Below are 15,146 nucleotides of genomic sequence, written 5' to 3'. Positions count from 1 at the left end.
CATGCCATGAGAAGTTCATTCGGGTAAAGACCCCAAGTGGGGGAGAGTTAATTATTCATGGTGAGAAACGGAGAAGACTTGTACCATTATGCACTTATGCAAGGGCACGTCGGCTCCTTGGTGGCGGTGGCACGGCTTTTCTTGCACATGTAGTTGATACTCGTGAAGAGACACCATCCATTCGTAATATTCCGATAGTGAACGATTTTGAAGACGTGTTTCCGGAGGAGTTACCAGGTGTTCCGGCGGAAAGACAAGTTGAATTTCACATTGAATTAGTTCCATGGCCTACTCCTATTACTAAAACACCCTATCGTTTAGCGCCAATGGAAATGCAAGAGTTGTTGACAAACCCAAGTGTTGCTTGAAAAGGATTTTATCCGACCGAGTGCTTCTCCATGGGGTACTCCAGTTTTGTTCGTAAAAAATAAGGATGGTAGTATGCGGATGTGTATTGATTATCGGGAGTTGAACAAAGTGACGATCAAGAATCGTTATCCATTGCCTCGGATTGAAGATTTGTTTGACCAACTCCAAGGCGCGAGTTATTTTTCTAAAATTGACTTACGATCCGATTATCAACAAATGCAGGTCCATAAGGGAGATATTGAGAAGTCGGCCTTTCGAACTCGTTACATGCATTTTGAATTTGTAGTAATGCCTTTTGGTCTTACGAATGCGCCTGCAGCATTCATGGACCTTATGAACCGAGTGTGCCAACCTATGTTGGACATGTCAGTGATTGTGTTCATTGACGACATACTCGTTTATTCAAAGAGTATGAAGGAACATGAAAATCATTTGCGCGAAGTGTTGATGATGTTGTGAAAGGAGAAGTTGTATGCTAAATTCTCCAATTGTGAATTTTGGCTAAGGGAAGTGCAATTCCTTGACCATATTGTGAATGAAGAAGGTACTCAAGTATATCCAGGGAAGATAGAGGCGGTAAAGGGTTGGGAACAACCGACTACACCAACGGAAATTCGAAGTTTTTTCAGATTGGCCGGTTATTGTCGTCGGTTTATCCAAGACTTTTCTAAAATCGCTTCTCCATTAACCAAATTGACGAGGAAGAATGTAAGACTTAAATAGAAGAACGAGCAAGAAATTGCCTTCCAATTGTTTAAAGAGAAATTGTGTCAAGCTCCGGTGTTGGTGCTACCGGAAGGAATTGAAGATATGACGGTTTATTGTAACGCCTCAATCAATGGGCTCGGGTGTGTTCTAATGTAACAGGGTAAAGTCATCGCTTGTGCCTCTAGACAATTAAAGGAGCATGAAAAGAGATACCCGACTCACGATCTTGAATTAGCAGCGATGGTTCATGCTTTGAAAATTTGGCGCCACTACTTATATGGTGTCAATTGTATGATTCATTCTGATCATAAGAGTTTGAAGCATCTTTTTGACCACGAGAATTGAACAACCATCAACGTCAGTGGATCAATTTGTTGACAGATTATGATTGCGAGATATTTTACCATCCGGGTAAAGCAAATGTTTTTGCGGATGTGTTGAGCCGAAAGAGTCAATATCCAGCAATACGAGTGGAATCGTTGCGCATGACTATTACTAATGATTTCCTTGTAAAGCTTGGTGAGATCCAAATTAAATCTTTTGTTAGCGACAAGCGCGAAGAACAAATTTTGGGGCAAACGGAGTCTATTACCTTAGGCCCGCATATTTTGTTGTCCTTTCAAGGTAGAGTTTGGGTGCCTAAAATGGGTGGTTATCGACAAGTGCTACTTGATGAAGCACATAAGTCAAAGTATTCCATTCATTCGGGTGTGACAAAGATGTACCTTGATTTGAAGAAAGAGCATTGGTGGCTCGGAATGAAGCGTGACGTGGTTAAGTATGTTGCACAATGCGTTACGTGTTTGCAAGTTAAGGCCGAGCACCAAAATCCATACAGTATGTTACAACCGTTATAAAACCCGAAGTGGAAGTGGGAGCACATTACCATGGATTTCATTACAAAGTTGCCAAAGACGACGATAACCCAATTTGATACGATTTGGGTAATAGTTGATAGGTTGACGAAAAGTGCATTGTTTCTTCCTATCCAGGAGACGATATCATCGGAGACACTATCGAAGTTGTTTATCAAGGTAGTGATATCGAGGCATGGAGTTCCTAGATCTATTGTTTCGGATCGGGATACTCGCTTTACATCTCGATTTTGGAATAAGTTTCATGAGGATATGGGTACCAAGTTGAAAATGAGCACGACGTATCATCCTCAAACGGACGGTAAAACTGAACGTACGAATCAAACGTTGGAGGATATGTTACGGGAGTGTGTTATTGATTTTGGTGGTAGTTGGGATGAGCACTTTCCTTTGGTGGAATTCTCGTACAACAATAATTACCATGCTAGTATCGGGATGCCACCATATGAGATGCTTTATAGATGAAGGTTTCGAACTCCAGTTTGTTGGGGTGAAGTGGGTCAAAAGGAAATCGGGAGTACCGATTTGGTTTTAGAGATGAATAGTAAAATTGAAATGATTCGGGCTCGACTTAAAGCAGCGCAAGATAGACAAAAGTCTTATGCCGATAAGCGTAGGCGACCAATTGAGTTCCATGAAGGTGACATGGTGATGCTTAAGGTTTCGCTGTGGAAGGTTATTATTCGGTTTCGAAAGCGGGGAAAGTTAGCTCCTCGGCTTATCAAACCATTTAAAATCTTGACGCGTGTTGGTGAAGTTACTTACAAACTAGAGTTACTTGAAGAGCTTGGGGAATTCATAACACATTCCATGTTTCCCACCTCCGTAAGTGTCTTGCAGATGACTCGACGTGGGTGCCATTGGATGAGATTTCTTCCAACAAGTTAGAGTATGTCGAAGAACCGATGGCTATTCTTGATGAAAAGGTAAAAAAGTTGCATAACAAGGAGGTGAGGACTTTTAAAGTCCAATTGCTACATCAAAAGGGTTCTGAGTTTACGTGAGAATCTGAAGAGTTCGTTCTAGTGTACCTTCGTACTTGTCATGCGGCTTGGATCGCGAGGACACGCTCCGATTCAAGTGGGGGAGAGTTGTAAAACCCGAAACTCGAACGTATATATTGTACATATTAATTAAAAGCTACTGAATTCGGTGTGTTGGGAGCCGTGGCGTGGCGTATTGGGATGTGGCATAGTTACGCCCATGTGCTGATTCCTCTTTTAAATTAAAGATAACAAAGGGTATTATGGACTTTTCACTTATGGCCGAATTTATGGCCACTAAAAGGCTGGTGGGGCTCATTTACCCCATTCACCAACCATATCTTCTTGCTCTTCAATTAGAGATAGAAAGAGTTAGAGAGAGAAAGGAGATTTGTGAGCTTTTCAAGTGGGTTTTACTAGATCGAGTTCAATCTTGTGTGTTTTTACCTTCTAGCATCTCTTTGAGCGTTGTGTTAAGTCTCTAACCCGAATTTTGTGAATTAATTTTGTTTAATGCTCATATTTGAGACTTGCAAGTGTTTAAACCCTAGATTTTGCAATTTTGGGGGTTTATGAGTTGGTTGAAAGTGTAGGAAACTTAATAATGGTGATTTGAGTTGATTGATGAAATTGATAGCATTATGAACTAATACTGGTTAAAGTTCACTAATAAACTTGATTTACTAGTGATTTGGTGTAGGAGACTTACTAGTTTAGTGTTTGACCCACTGTTAGGTCAAAATGGGTTTTTGAGTTAAAATTGCATTAGTATATACTTAAAGACCAAATGAGGTGTAGTTGGGTGGATTAGGGCCATAGTCACTAGCTTTAGTGATTATTGGTGGTTTAAGCCTAAGGGTGGCGTCGTAAATGCAAATTGTGAACATTTGCACTAAGTATCTATTTGGGCGGGTCAAAAGTTCCATTTAGATGTGTTGTTGATTTATGTTAATGTAATAGGTGAATTACATTGACGGTTAAAGAGCTTAATTTTACATACCTTCACTGTTCGGTTAAAAGGTGAGTGGAATAATTATATGTGTATGTATGTAATGTATTTACTTGTGTGAGATGCGATGTGGGATTAAAGTTCGGGAGTGCGATACCAAATCGTGTTGGCATGTGATATGGGTTTAAAATTCGGGCGTTCGATACCATATCATCATGTGTGTATGGGCGTTAAATGTAGGTTTAAAGTTCGGGCGTTCGATACAACATTTCACCTGACGGGTGGGTTTAAAGTTCGGGCGTTCGATACCACCCAGGGGTTAGTGATACAAGGCGTATGTACACTAATGGATGTTGTGAACACCGATGGTCATTCGCGAGCACATTTCCCTTGTACTATTAGTTAACCATGGTTATGTGTTGTATTATTATTAACATATTATATTGTATGGGTTATATGCTATTCATTGTGCTAGCTTGCGGTATTGGAGATTTTAGCGTTATATTTTGCTATGGTATGCTGACTAAATAGCTAGCGTGTATGAGGTATTTGTGTAAGTGTTTGCAACGAAGTAGATTATATATGTAAATGTGTAACTATTAAATTCACTAAGCGTTTTGCTTACCCTCTCGTTGTTTACTCGTTTTAGGTTCCGGTGTCGATAAGGGCAAGGGTAAGCTTGTGGACTAGGGATCTTTCCCTTATGATTATGCTAGAAGATTGTTTTTGAAGTTCGACCTAGTTTTGGGTAGTTTAACCCCAAACACCATGCTCGGGTCCTGTTTGGCATTTAAACGTGTCAGGTCGAAACATATATTTTGGGTTGTAAACGGGCGAATGTGGCCTGGTTGTTAAATTACTTGAATTGCGGGTGAAAACATGTAAACTTCATTTAACTATGTCTTGGGAAGTCCTTCGGGTTGAAACATGTTTTTTGGTTGCTAAAAATTGGACTTATGTATTAAATTGGAAAGTAGAATCAGGCCACGGCCTGAGCCGCACCGCAGCTTTTTTAGGCGCGCCGTGGATAACAGTGTAAAATGGTAACAGAAGTTGTAGAAGATTCTGACCTTGAGTATATGCATTGGGCGGCGTCGCGGCTGGGTATGGCGCGCCGCGCCTATAAGCTGATAGAAATGGTTAGCCCTTAAAAAAACGTTTTGTGTCAAATAACGGGTTGGGTCGTCGCAATCTAAATGTGACTTTGAAGTAATTTCATTGTATAATCACAAATGACTGAAAACCATAAAAATTATAATCTGATTAGAAAAATTGTATAAAAACCCTAAATGTGACATTAAACTCAATACAATCACGGGTGATGGCATTTGTTAACATCTAAATGTGACTACTAACTGGTTTCTTGTATAAATCACATGTGATTAAAAACTCTAAAAATTACATTCTGATCAAAACTGTATACTTACATTCTGATTTTTCAACAACCAAAATGCAACTCATATACTGGTAAATAACACACATAAAATAATCATAAACAAATCACATGTGATTGGAGAAACAACACATGAATCAGTATATCACTAAACCTTAAAAAAATTTAATAAACAAAGGAATAGAACAACACTCAACACTTGATTGATTGTACAATAAAACATAGTAAAATTATCTATAGATTTGGCCGGAGCTTGATTAATAGCCGGAGTTTGTTTTTTAGCCGAAGATGGTTTTTTAGCCGAAGATGGTTCTGAATCGTTTGATTTCGCCATTGTTGATAGATCGATTACTGATGAAGGTTGTAAACTGATGATTGTTGATGGCAGATTAGATGATCGCGAGCGAGTTTAATGAGAGAAACCCTAGAATACAAATTGATATGGAGAGAGAATGAACGAGAGAATGGAATGAGAGAATGGAACAGTTTGATCAATAGAATGAGTGTGGGTGTAAAAAAATATGTGCACTGAATGGACGAAAATGCCCCTCCGCCCAAAAATACTTATATTTGTTAAACTTAATCTTGGCCATTGATCAAAGTAAAACTTGGATTCATTTGAATATCTTTCATGGATAAAAAATATGTGCACTGAAGGACTGATAATGAATTCCTCAAATTCAAAATAAAACTTGGATTCATTTGAATATCTTTCATGGATAAAAATACATAATTTTCTCTTTTAAGGGAAACATAAATATATTTTGACTAGTGAAATGACCCGTGAAATCACGGATCTGTTTAAACGAAACAGTTTAATGATATGTTTTAGTTATTAAGTGAACGTAAATGCTAAAGTTATTTAGTTTAATGACCCGTGAAATCACAGAGTCCGACTAAGAAACTTGTTAGCTCAACATTTCATCAAACACCTAAAATGCATATTAAACAGTCCACATCCAATCATAAGAGATAATATTGGTTGTCATTATATTTTAAAAGTGTAAATTAAAATATAAATTTATAATTAGTTTTCTTCTGCCTAGCTTTATACCTTCACGTATTCAATTCAAAATAATTAATTAAAATAACTCAAAATTATTTAATTTTAATAATTAAAATAATTATTAATAAGATTTAATAATAATAATAATTAATTAATAAAATTTAATTTTAATTCAAAATTATTTAAATTAATGACATCACCCATCATGCTTAGATTTTTTTTCTTTTTGATTTTTTTAACAAATGAATTAGTTTAATAATGAAATATCATAACTATAGATATAGTGCGACGATACATTATTTACTCTGACAGTCTATTTCGGGATGAAAATATCATTTAGTTAGTGAAAATTGTAATTCATTAAATTTATGGCATAGAATATAATGAAGAATATTTAATATATAGAAAACGTATGATCCAAGAAGCTCATGATCCGATGAACCTTTTTAAACCCAGCGTGAGTCTCCAAGGGACATTCCTAGACCTGGGGATCACCAAATCCAACTTTTACACCTAAGTACATCTTAATTTATTTGTTTAACCATATATCAAGATTAGTACTCTCTATCCTATATTAATTATTAACTAGTTTGGAGGTCCGTCCTTCGCTATGGAGATCAAATTCACATACACATATAATTTCAATATTTTTCTTAATCAATAATAAATAAACGGGTTATAAAATAAGGTAAATTATAAGTCGACTTCCAAAAATAGATAAAAATAATCATTACCTTTTGTATATAAGATAAAAATATAGGTAAAAAGTAAGTGGTTAAATGGTAAAGTAATTAAAAAACACAATATAATGAATGTAATGTTTTAAACTGTGTATTTTTACCTAAAGACTATTAATATTGGACCGAGGAGTAACATATAACAATATTTTATAATACTTAAAAAAGTAAACAATTTTTCTATTTTGTATGTAATATTTGTATATGTTCGGTTTCATATTGGCCGGTGATCTTCACTTGGGGTTGAAAAACGACTTTTCTTTATTGAAGGATAAATGAAGGATTATCAACGTCTCACATCTCCTATAACCCATACATGTGAGATTGAGTTTTGTTGTTGTGTTGTTGTGTACACCAAATTTTATATTTTAAAGAAAAATCAAAGAAATCATTTGTTCAATTACTCAACCAACGTTTTAACCTCCAAAACCCACCAATGGGCCTCTGGGCTGACCCGTCTTATATATTATACAAACAAAATCACTTTTCTAACTTATTTCTCCAGTGTTGTTTCCCTCTTCTTTCATCCCATATACCACATTCTCCTTCTCATTCTTTTCTTGTTATTCTTTTACTTATCATCTACTAAATGTCTAATATCTAATATCTAATTAGGTAAAATTAGTTCATTATGAATACTTGAAATATTGAAGTTTTCTAGATGTTTTCTAGATCTGTTGTATAATCCTTTTAGCCACACGACTTCATTTTAGTTAATCTTGTTCGTTTAAAAATTATGCTATGGTGTGTGTGTATATATATATATATATATATATATATATATATATATATATATATATATATATATATATATATATATATAGTTTTTAACTCAAATTTTGGTTTGTATATCGATATACATAATATGTATATTTATAGTTGCAAACTGTGTTTATCTATGGATTTATATTTTATACTCCATTGTGGTAAGAAAAAAAAAATTCAGAGCAACTGCGTTTATCTATGAATTTATATTTTATACTCCATTGTGGTAAGGAAAAACCCAAAAGATTTATATTTTATACTCCATTGTGGTAAGCGAAAAAAAAAAAATCAGAGCAACTTTGTTTATCTATGAATTTATATTTTTATACTCCATTGTGGTAAGGAAAAAACCAAAAAAAAAACACAAAAAAAAAAGCTACAGTGATTTCGCTACTGTAGCTACAGTACCTGCTACAGTAGCTACAGTGTTTGCGAGGTAGGTGGCGTGGTATGATTGGTGGGCTATGTCCATATTTAGTATATAGTATAATGTATATCAGTGCAATATTTTTTAAAGCTAATAATCCACTTCTATTAATATATATTAAATATTAGAAATATTTAAATGAATTCAATTTTTAAGTTGAGATCCAATAGAACAATCAGAGTGTGACATGTAGCGCAACAATCAAATGTGATTGAAAAACAAAATTTTTTTCTATTTTTTTTCAATCACATGTGATTAAATTTTACATGCAATAAATTACATATGATTCTGCAATCCAATCACATGTGATTGTAAAACTCAATCACATGTGATTCTGAATTTCAAATCCATTCACATGTGATTAAAAAAAATAAAAAATTAATAATTTGAAATTTGTTTTTCAATCAAATGTGATTGGATTTGTATGAGAATCACATGTGTTGGGTTTTACAATCACATGTGATTGTATTTGCCATGCTAAATTTTTGTAAAAAAATAAATTTCTTTTCAAATTAATAAAAATTTTGGAAAATAAAAAAAAATTTGAAATTTTTTTTCAATCACATGTGATAGTCGCGCCACATGTCGCGCTCTAATTGGTCCGTTGGGTTTTAAAAAATTGTTGAATTTACGGGATTACAACTCTATTAAATATCAATAGTGCAATATTTTTTAAAGCTAATAATGCAATATCTATAAATATATAAGAATAAACAAATAAATTTCTTATATATTTTTTGTAGTAAATATAAAAGATCGGTAAGAATATAAACGAAACATACAATATAGTAATAACATTTTTCAAAATGTATTTTTCATCCTTAGACTTTAAATTAGAACACATAGAGTATAATCATATATCATATTTTATTTTAATAATTTTCTAGTAATCTAGCAAGAATTTATATTAATATATTTAATCATTCACTATCTTTATCTTCCTTTAAACACTCTTAAAATTTAATTACACTCAAAGCACTAGTCATATAACTATATTATTTTATTTTTTTATGCAAAAGTTTTATGTGATTATTCTATATTATTAGAGTAATTATTTATATAATTATTAATTAATAAAATATTTTTAGAAAAAAATTGAGCTTAATCAGAGGTTTTGAATTATTTATACTATCAATCATTAATTATCATATTTTTTTTTTTTTTTTTTTTTTTTTTTTTTTTTTTTTTTTTTTTTTTTTTTTTTTTTTTTTTTTGAAAGGCAATGTTAGTGGTTAGCTCACGAAGTTAATTCACGAAAATCCCCCCCCCCCCCGAGACTCGAACCCTGGTCTCCTCGAACACCATGTTAACATGGTGACCAATGAGGCAAAGCCCCATTGGCTTAATTATCATATTTTATCAAGCATAGCTTTACCTTTTTTGAAAAAATAATTAAAAGTTACATAAATGGAACTAGAACATTAGTAAAATAGAAGTGTAATTAATTCCACTTGGGGAAGCAAATAAAACAAAATTGAAGTAACCAAGAAACGTGCTCCCTGTATCTGTATCCAGATTATAATCAACCAATGACGTACGTGATAACAAAATACAGGAAACGCCGACAACCACCGTGCGGTTCGGCATCAATATTCTACCGTCACATTGGCGGCTCCCGTACCCATTGCCTTCCTAAACTCATTCTCCAACCTTCACACGTGCATATGCATGCATATATGGCCCCCTTTACACTCTCTAAAACAAAATTTAATCGTCAGATTATACAAACTCAGAATATTTTGAAATATAGAATATTTTCCATCTTTCTCAAGTTTTTTATTTCTCACCTTTATGAAATTATATTATGAAGAAATTTTAAATTCACATGTACACACACACAAACAATAAATATGAAAACACAATTAAAAATATAAATTTAACTTTCAAGTTGTGATGTGGTCTAGCAGTTAGTGGCATGCCTCCTTTAGGGGTGGTCAGGAGTTCGACCCCCCGTTGGCTACATATTAAAAATACAATTTCATCCATGTCATGAAGTATCTACCCGTGACACCTTTCCCATATCTTTTTTTTTTTTTTTATTTGGGGGGGGGGGGGGGGGGGTAAAGGGGAGGGGGTTTTACTTGGTTATGCCCTTAGATCAGTTTCAAGGTTTCCTCACAGGCAGCGATGTGGGCGGAATTATAATCGCTGCATCGGCATAGTCGAAATGGGACATGATCGCAACGGGTGATTTAATCCCCCTCGGGTGATTCAAAAAAAAAAACAATATATATGAACAAAATAACACATGAACACATTTATATATACACCTAATTGAGATTTAGACTGAACACACAATGAATCAAAAATAAATCAATAATATATTATAAATGTCCAATCTACATGATTTAAATCATTGTTGCAAAACCCCCCGTCTCGAGCCGTTGCGACGCCCGTTGCGACGGTTTGGTGACTAGTCCGTCTCGTCTCGAAGAAAACCGTCTAATATGATAGTTAACTGTCAAAATTCGGGTGAAAAAAATTAAGTCAAAGTCTGTTAAAATTCGGAAAAGCTAGATAGTCGAAAAAATCGATCGAATTTGTCGTATTTTAGTTTGAATTTTCTGTAATAAATTAACGGTGATAGAGATTATGGGTAAAAATTAGTCAATTAAAGCTTTTGGCTTTAAAATAAGTACACGTAAATACATTTATATACTTATATATTTAAAGTCAACTTTGGTCAACGTCCGTCTCGACCCCCGTCTCGACCCCGTCTCGAATGTCTCGACATTTTTAGGATCCGATCGTCTCGACCTCGTCTAACGTGTTTTGCAACCTTGATTTAAATAGAGAAATATTTGTTGGCCATAAGGAGATCGAGCATGATCTCGACTCACCGGGTAGGGATTACATACACAACTCTTATACCCTAATGAGACACATGAAATGTATTTGTAGGCCTACACTAGTCATTCGCACGAATGGGCCTCATTTGTACGAATTGGCCTACGGATGATCATATATATAGCATTGTATATGTATATTTTATTCGCTAAAAGCCAAGAGCAGAATTACGCGAGCTATAATCCAAAGTTATGGAATATTCGCTGAAAATAAGTACAGCGGTTATGTTGCCTCCTTGATAAAAGACTGCAGTTTAATCCGCTAAGTTTCCGCGGATAGTTAAGAAATCCACAGACCGCGGATATGTCGAATACTATAAATAGAGAGCATGGCCTCTCATTTGTAGGTTGTTGATTCTCTGCCATTTGCCCAAGCCTTTGTGATTTTCACTTGTGACCTTGCCCAAGGGATTTTTACATGTAGCTAAGGTGAATTATGCTAATTGACAATCAAGACCGGGTCAGGGTGGTTGATCACTTGATTGTGAAAGTGAAAGACGATCATCGGGCCCAAAATAATCATCAAACATCCCATCCTCCATCTTATTATTGCACTCGATCCTCAATCAAGTAATAACTTGATATAGGATCGATCAATTGGCGCCATCTGTGGGTCGCATTTTACGAATTAAACTTGAAATTTTTTGTTTTGAGCTATCAAACGATTAATTGCCTTGTTTAATTCTGATCGTGTATTATTTTGGTGATTCGCAGGTGAATACGTTTGTAATTGGTGGAAAGTTGCCACATTAATTGAAGTAATGAGCAATACCTTCGTTCAAACAAATGCTCAAAAAAGAGGAAAAAAGCGAAAGTCGGCAAGAATGTATCAAAATTGGCAATTTGCGCCAATTGGTTTTCCGAAAATGCAGAGCGAGGATTTCTCTGAAATGCCGATAGTCGTATCGTGTAGGATTGTGGAAAATGGAATCACAATAATGAAAGTTCACGTTGATAATGGTAGTAGTGTTGATATTCTTTACGAGCAATGTTTTATTCAACTGCCGGAGAGTATCAGAGTAACTTTAAAACCAACCGCAGCTTCGCTGACCGGTTTTGCGGGAGAATCCTCACTGCCTATTGGTGTTTTGCCCTTAGACGTTGAGCTTGTTGATGACAATGATGATGGTTTAGTGCGCCGAGCGCGGCTAGATTTCTATGTTATGCGAACCTCATCTCGCTATAACATGTTGTTAGGAAGAACCGCCTTAGGTAAACTCGGAATTGTCCCATCTACAATTCATGGCATGATTAAATTTACAACGCGAAAAGGTGTCGCGACAATAAATTCAACAAGCAAGGTGCCTATTTGTGCGGCTGTTAATGTAAAAAGTGCAGCTCAAGAAACTGCGAAAGTTGCGGAAAATATGGTAGTGGTTAATCCTGCGTATCCCGAGCAAAAAATTAAAGTGGGAAGTAATTTTAGTGCGGACACACGGAAACAAATTATGCAGTTACTGGTGCAATACATGGATATTTTTGCTTGGTGTGAAAATGATATGACTGGTGTTCCGCGTAATATTGCGGAACACAGACTTAATGTAAATCCAGCTTTAAAGCCTGTGGTGCAAAAGAGTAGAGGCATGGCCCCAGATCGCGTGAAGAGGCTATGCGAAGAGGTAACAAAATTGGTAAGAGCGGGAATTTTACGCGAAGCTCAATATCAATCATGGATTGCGAATCCAGTTTTGGTAAAAAGCCTGATGGTTCATGGAGAATGTGTATTGATTTTAAAGATTTAAATAAAGCGTGTCCTAAGGATAATTATCCACTTCCAGAAATTGATTTAAAAGTAGAATCGTTGCACGTTTTTTCGTATAAATTTTTTTTGAATGCGGCAAGAGGTTATCACCAGATGTAACATCCCGCATTTTTCCGTTAAATTATTTTAACGCCCGTCTTTTTCTTTTTAAATAATACCCTTCATATCTAGATTCGTATCCTTTGTTAAGTAACATTTTAAATATTCTCGTTATCGGATTTTTAATATCTCCCGTACTTCCGTGTAATTTAAAATAATTCGTTTGGTCAATTCACGCACCCGCAACCGAACGCGAGGGACTAGTTTCGCCATTGGAGCAAAGATGTGACTAGCTTGACTAGTCAACACCCACCTCCCCATTTTCCTTTTCATTTTCATTTCCATTTTCTTTCTATACTTTCCAATTTTCTCTCAAACACCACTACAAAGAATCATCATCTAAATTCGGATTCGGAAGCTTCAACCAAAACAAAATACATATTTGGAATCCTCTCTTCATCCTCTTCAATTTGATACCAACTTCATCTCATTTGGGTAACTTTCTAAAATCACTAATTTTATGTGTTCTTGAGATTTTTGAGTTATAAAGTTGTTAATTAGTGTCTATGGCTCATTGTGATGTCGTGTATGTAATTTGTATGCTCGATTCGTTGTTTTTGGTGTAACTAGTTCAATATGAAAATTACTTGCTAAATCCTTGATTTTGGATGATCAAATGTTGTTAGATTGTTAAAGTGCATGTTTTAAAAAGTGTTACTAGTATCATTAGCTTCGTTTTGATGTATAGGTTGATTAAGGAAACTCCAAGAACATGATTAATGATTTTGTGAACTTGGATTAGGGTTTGATGAGCTTTACATGAACTTTTGATGCGTCAAATGCTATGAGATATTGTTGTTAAGTGTTTTGTTGCAATGTGTGTTTGATTACCTTCGAAACGGCATAACATACATGTAAATTGGTTGCCCGAATCATAAAATGCGTTTTTGGAACTTGAACTTTGATTATGAATGTTTAATTGTGGGTTTTGGTTGTTATAAGTGGAAGTTTGATTGATGATATGTGTTTAGTTGCATTCCTCGTCAAAATACCTTTTCAACGATGTATGATAGGCGTTATAAGTGTTTGCGGGTCAAGAGTTGTGTTAGAATTGGTTTTGGCTCGTGCATAGTTTGAAAGACAGAAAAATAGCTGAACTACAGGTCGCGCGGCGCGCACCCTACCCCGCGCGGCGCGCCAAATGGCCTGGACAGATTCTGACCTCCATGTCCCTTTTAACGTGAAATGTTTGACTAGCTACCGACCTCCGATTCACATGAAACTTGTTTTAATATACTTGTATATGAATAATTAGCATGGAAAATTTGTCCGGGACCCGACCCGAACATGTTGACTTTTTCGTTGACTTTGACCCGACCAAGTTTGACTTTTTGTCAAACTTAACCAATTAATTATGCAATCTTCCTAACATGCTTTTATACTTGTATCTTGCATGAAACTTGACAATTTGCTTCACATGCTATATTAATCGAGTCGTATTGAGCCATAGGACTAATTGAACATCTTTGACCCTTCGTGACTATCGTTATTGATACAACCTAATTGTTTAGGTCGAGACTAGCATTGTTCTTTGCACGTTTACTTGTTGAAGTACTATTTCACTCTTGCAATCAAAGGTGAGATCATAGTCCCACTTTTACTCTTTTAAACTTACTTTTGGGATGAGAAAACATAAACGATTCTTTTGAACTAAGTGAACACAAGAACGGGAAAACAAACATTCTACATACGAGTTTAGAACGAAAATCCTCAATCCGATTATCATTAGTTACATCAGATGGTGTAAGCGAGAACTTATGTTATATGGCCATATGGGTTTGACAACCCTCATCTTTGACGGTTCGCTACCGTCTACGGATGAAATATATTTTCGAGAATCAGTGTTTGTTCTAGCACTATGGATGGGGTATACAATGGATGGAATGTTAAGCTTTGATAATTGGGTGCTCGTGAATATTAACTTTTAGAATGTATTACTATTATTTCAACTTTGCAAACCTTGTGGTTCGACTTACTTACTTTTACTCACTTACTTACTTAAACCTATGATTTCACCAACGTTTTCGTTGACAGATTTCTATGTTTTTCTCAGGTCTTGCACGATATGTGATACATGCTTCCGCTTACTATTTGATACTTGCATTGGATGTCGAGTATACATGCATTACTTGGAGCGTCTTTTGACTTTACTTTAAACCGTGTCGCCTAGATTTCAAATGTACTTATAACCTTGTAACTTAACTTTTGGTTGAACAATTCTTGTAAA

The 15,146-nt window shown here is 35.2% G+C and overlaps 1 protein-coding gene across 1 annotated transcript; it reads left to right on the top strand.

The window, feature by feature from the left end:
• The first annotated feature begins 11,948 nt into the window (after positions 1–11,948).
• LOC139901369 (uncharacterized) lies at positions 11,949–12,800 on the top strand. The gene has a single exon (XM_071884091.1). It carries the CDS (start codon positions 11,949–11,951, stop codon positions 12,798–12,800), a length of 852 nt encoding a protein of 283 aa, XP_071740192.1.
• The last annotated feature ends 2,346 nt before the right edge of the window (positions 12,801–15,146 follow it).

The sequence above is a fragment of the Rutidosis leptorrhynchoides genome, chromosome 3 (genome assembly GCF_046630445.1).
Source record: "Rutidosis leptorrhynchoides isolate AG116_Rl617_1_P2 chromosome 3, CSIRO_AGI_Rlap_v1, whole genome shotgun sequence".
Classification (NCBI taxonomy): domain Eukaryota; kingdom Viridiplantae; phylum Streptophyta; class Magnoliopsida; order Asterales; family Asteraceae; genus Rutidosis; species Rutidosis leptorrhynchoides.
The sequence above is the reverse complement of the archived record's forward strand: the minus strand, read 5'-3'. Positions and strand labels throughout refer to the sequence as shown.

Bases quoted from the DNA above. Each gene is read 5' to 3' on its own strand.
- LOC139901369 (XM_071884091.1), top strand. From the start codon at position 11,949: ATGCCGATAGTCGTATCGTGTAGGATTGTGGAAAATGGAATCACAATA.